This window comes from Psammomys obesus, unplaced genomic scaffold (genome assembly GCF_907164565.1).
Source record: "Psammomys obesus unplaced genomic scaffold, mPsaObe1.curated_primary_1811, whole genome shotgun sequence".
NCBI classification, from domain to species: Eukaryota; Metazoa; Chordata; class Mammalia; order Rodentia; family Muridae; genus Psammomys; species Psammomys obesus.
The window spans coordinates 1-2,527 of record NW_026588323.1 but is presented as its reverse complement, the minus strand read 5'-3'; the positions used below and the strand labels follow the sequence as shown (position 1 = coordinate 2,527).

At 60.3% G+C, this 2,527-nt stretch overlaps 1 protein-coding gene across 1 annotated transcript; it reads right to left on the bottom strand.

Moving 5' to 3' along the window:
* Window positions 1-373: 373 nt before the first annotated feature.
* Window positions 374-2,265, bottom strand: LOC129674239 (urokinase plasminogen activator surface receptor-like; the record flags this gene model as incomplete). The annotated part of the gene is given in 3 exon segments (XM_055604103.1): window positions 374-517; window positions 1,514-1,697; window positions 2,200-2,265. Coding segments are annotated over 3 exon segments (394 nt in total), but the record flags the coding sequence as incomplete, so codon positions are not given.
* Between the last annotated feature and the right edge of the window lie 262 nt (window positions 2,266-2,527).

Below are 2,527 nucleotides of genomic sequence, written 5' to 3'. Positions count from 1 at the left end.
AAGACTATTTTTACTGTTGGTGTATGTGATCAGAGGACAGTCCTCTCCTTCCACCTTGACTTGGGACTCGGGGATTGAACCCAGGCCCCTGGGCTTGAACAACAACCCCCTCACCCCAGAACCTTCTCTCTGGTGTCCTTAGTTTTTATTGAGTCAGCGTCGCCATGGGCTGACCTCATGCGTGGTGGGGATAACAGGCCAGCCCCACGGCCAGACACCGGTATCTGCGCCCGCAGCCTACACCATCTTTACCATCAGGAGAGGGCTGGGTGTGGCAGCTCAAAGCTCTCATCCCAGCACTCAGGGAGCTGCGCAGAAGGATGCCCCTTTTCTGCTGGCCTGGTGGGGACAGGATCGGCGCCCCGGTACTCACTGGGTCTGGGCCTGTTGCAGAGGTCCCCGGCACACACCGTCTCCGCCAGGCTGACGATCGCGGAGCCCACGCGGTAGCTCATGGTGCGGTTGGTCTTCTCCCTGTGGGTGCAGCCTCTGGTCACCACTGTCAGCTCCTCGTCGTCTGTGGGAGTGCAGCCTCAGTCCCCAGAGCCTCCCTAGTGGCCCGCAACCCCAGTCTCGGGGTCGCCCATCCCTTCGGCCCCTCTCTGCTCTTTCCCAGAACTGTCTTCCCCTCCCCCGTGCTCAGATTCGGATTTTAGGGATCCGTCTACAACTCTCTCCCCAGGGGAATGAAAGCAGCAGGGAGGTGCATTTAATAGAAAAAAATAAATAAGTACATTTTAAGATTTATTTTATGTACAGTGTTCTGCCTGCATGTGCACCTGCAGTCAGAAGAGGGCGCCAGATCTCAGTATAGATGGCTGGGAGCCACGGTTCAGGGGGTCAAACTCGGGTTATCAGGCCTGGCAGCCTGCTCAGCTGTCTCTCTAGCCCTGTCTCACATAGACTCTTGTTTTGGGTTGGTTGGATTTTTGGTTTTCTGAGACAGGGTTTCTCTGTGTAGTCCTGGCTGGCCTTACTCACAGAGATCCCTCTGCCTCTGCCTCCACCCCACGTGCTGGGATCAAAGGTGTGTGTCACCCAGCTTCAGACGGTTTTGAAGACCGTTTTAAAAACACATTAAGTCACGTGTGACGGTGCACGTCCCTAGCCCCAACCCTCAGGAGGTACAGCAGGTTGGTGAGATGTTCAAAGTCACCACTGCAAGCTTAAAAAAAAAAAAACCCAAGACCAAACAACAAGCCCACACCGCCCACCCCAAAACAAAGCAAAAAAGATTACCAGTGCCCTGAGTGGCCCATCTTTCCCTAGCTCCAGGGTCTGGCCCACATTTTTAAAGGTCCTTTCTGTGTCCAGTGTATGAGTGTTTTGCCCGCGTGCCTGTCTGTGCACGGTACCCGCGTCTCTGGGCTCCTCCCTGCCTTCCAGGCCGGCTGTGCGAACCCCTGTGGATACCGGAACGCAGTCCAGGCTTCCGGGCCTCACACCCGCCCTGTTCCGGCCTGCTGTCTTTGTCAGCTGTTGGGGGGTGTGAGGCCGTGCGGACCAACCTCACCTTCCCATTCCCGCAGCTCCGTGGTCCTGCAGAGCTCCTGCCCCGGCGCACACTCCTCCGCCCGGCAGTTCTCGTTGCTCCCGCACTGCACACACCGCAGGCCCTGGGCGGCTGCGAGGGAGGAGAGGGAGAGAGAGGTCAGCGGGCAGAGCGAGGCTGCGCCCCACTCCGGGAGGAACCGGGTCTGCAGGCCCGGTGCCCTCAGACTCGGGATCGCGTCCCCCCGACCCCACCCACAGGGTCTAGCGATGTAGCTGACCTCAAGCTCCCAGCCATCCTGCCTCGGCCTCCTGGGTGCCGGGATCACAGACGTGCAGCACCCGCCGTTCGCTCCAGCCCGCCCACCTGAAAGGACCATTGGTCCTGTGTGACCCCAGGCGGTGCGGAGCTCCACCCGCCCGTCCCACGCCCGTGGCTTCTCTACGCTCCCTCCAGGGCCTGAGCTCCCGCCTGGAGCCCCAACCCGGCTCATCAGCACTCCAGGAAAATCCCAGCTCCAAAGCCACGCTCGTGATTGCCAACACGCCCCCGAGCCCCGCCCCCGGCTCCTTCCCTCCTTTATTAAGTATTTTATTAAATACTTTTGGAACGGTCTCGCTAAGGTGGTCCGGAGCTCTACGTAAACCGAGCTGGCCTCAAACGCAGACATCCCCCTGCCTCGGTAGGGCCCTGTGCTCTGGCCGCACCGCGGACGCCTTCACCACCATCGGTAACAGCAGCGAAAAGGCGGTGACCAGGCGGCTGGGGTCCGGCTGGAGTCCCCCCCACACCGGGAACTGCGTGAACCAAAGCTTTCTCCAAGCCCTCCCCTAGCCTGACCCGCCCCGGACGCCCTGTTTCTTCTTCTTGGTTTTCTGAGACGGGGCTTCCCTGTGTGGCCCTGGATGCCCTGGACTCGCTTTGTCGACCAGGCTGGCCTCGAACCCACAGAGCTCCGCCAGCCTCTGCTCCGGAGATATGGGCTCCAAGGCGCGCGCGCCGCGGTCCCTGGCTGGCTCCTAACGAGGACTTTAG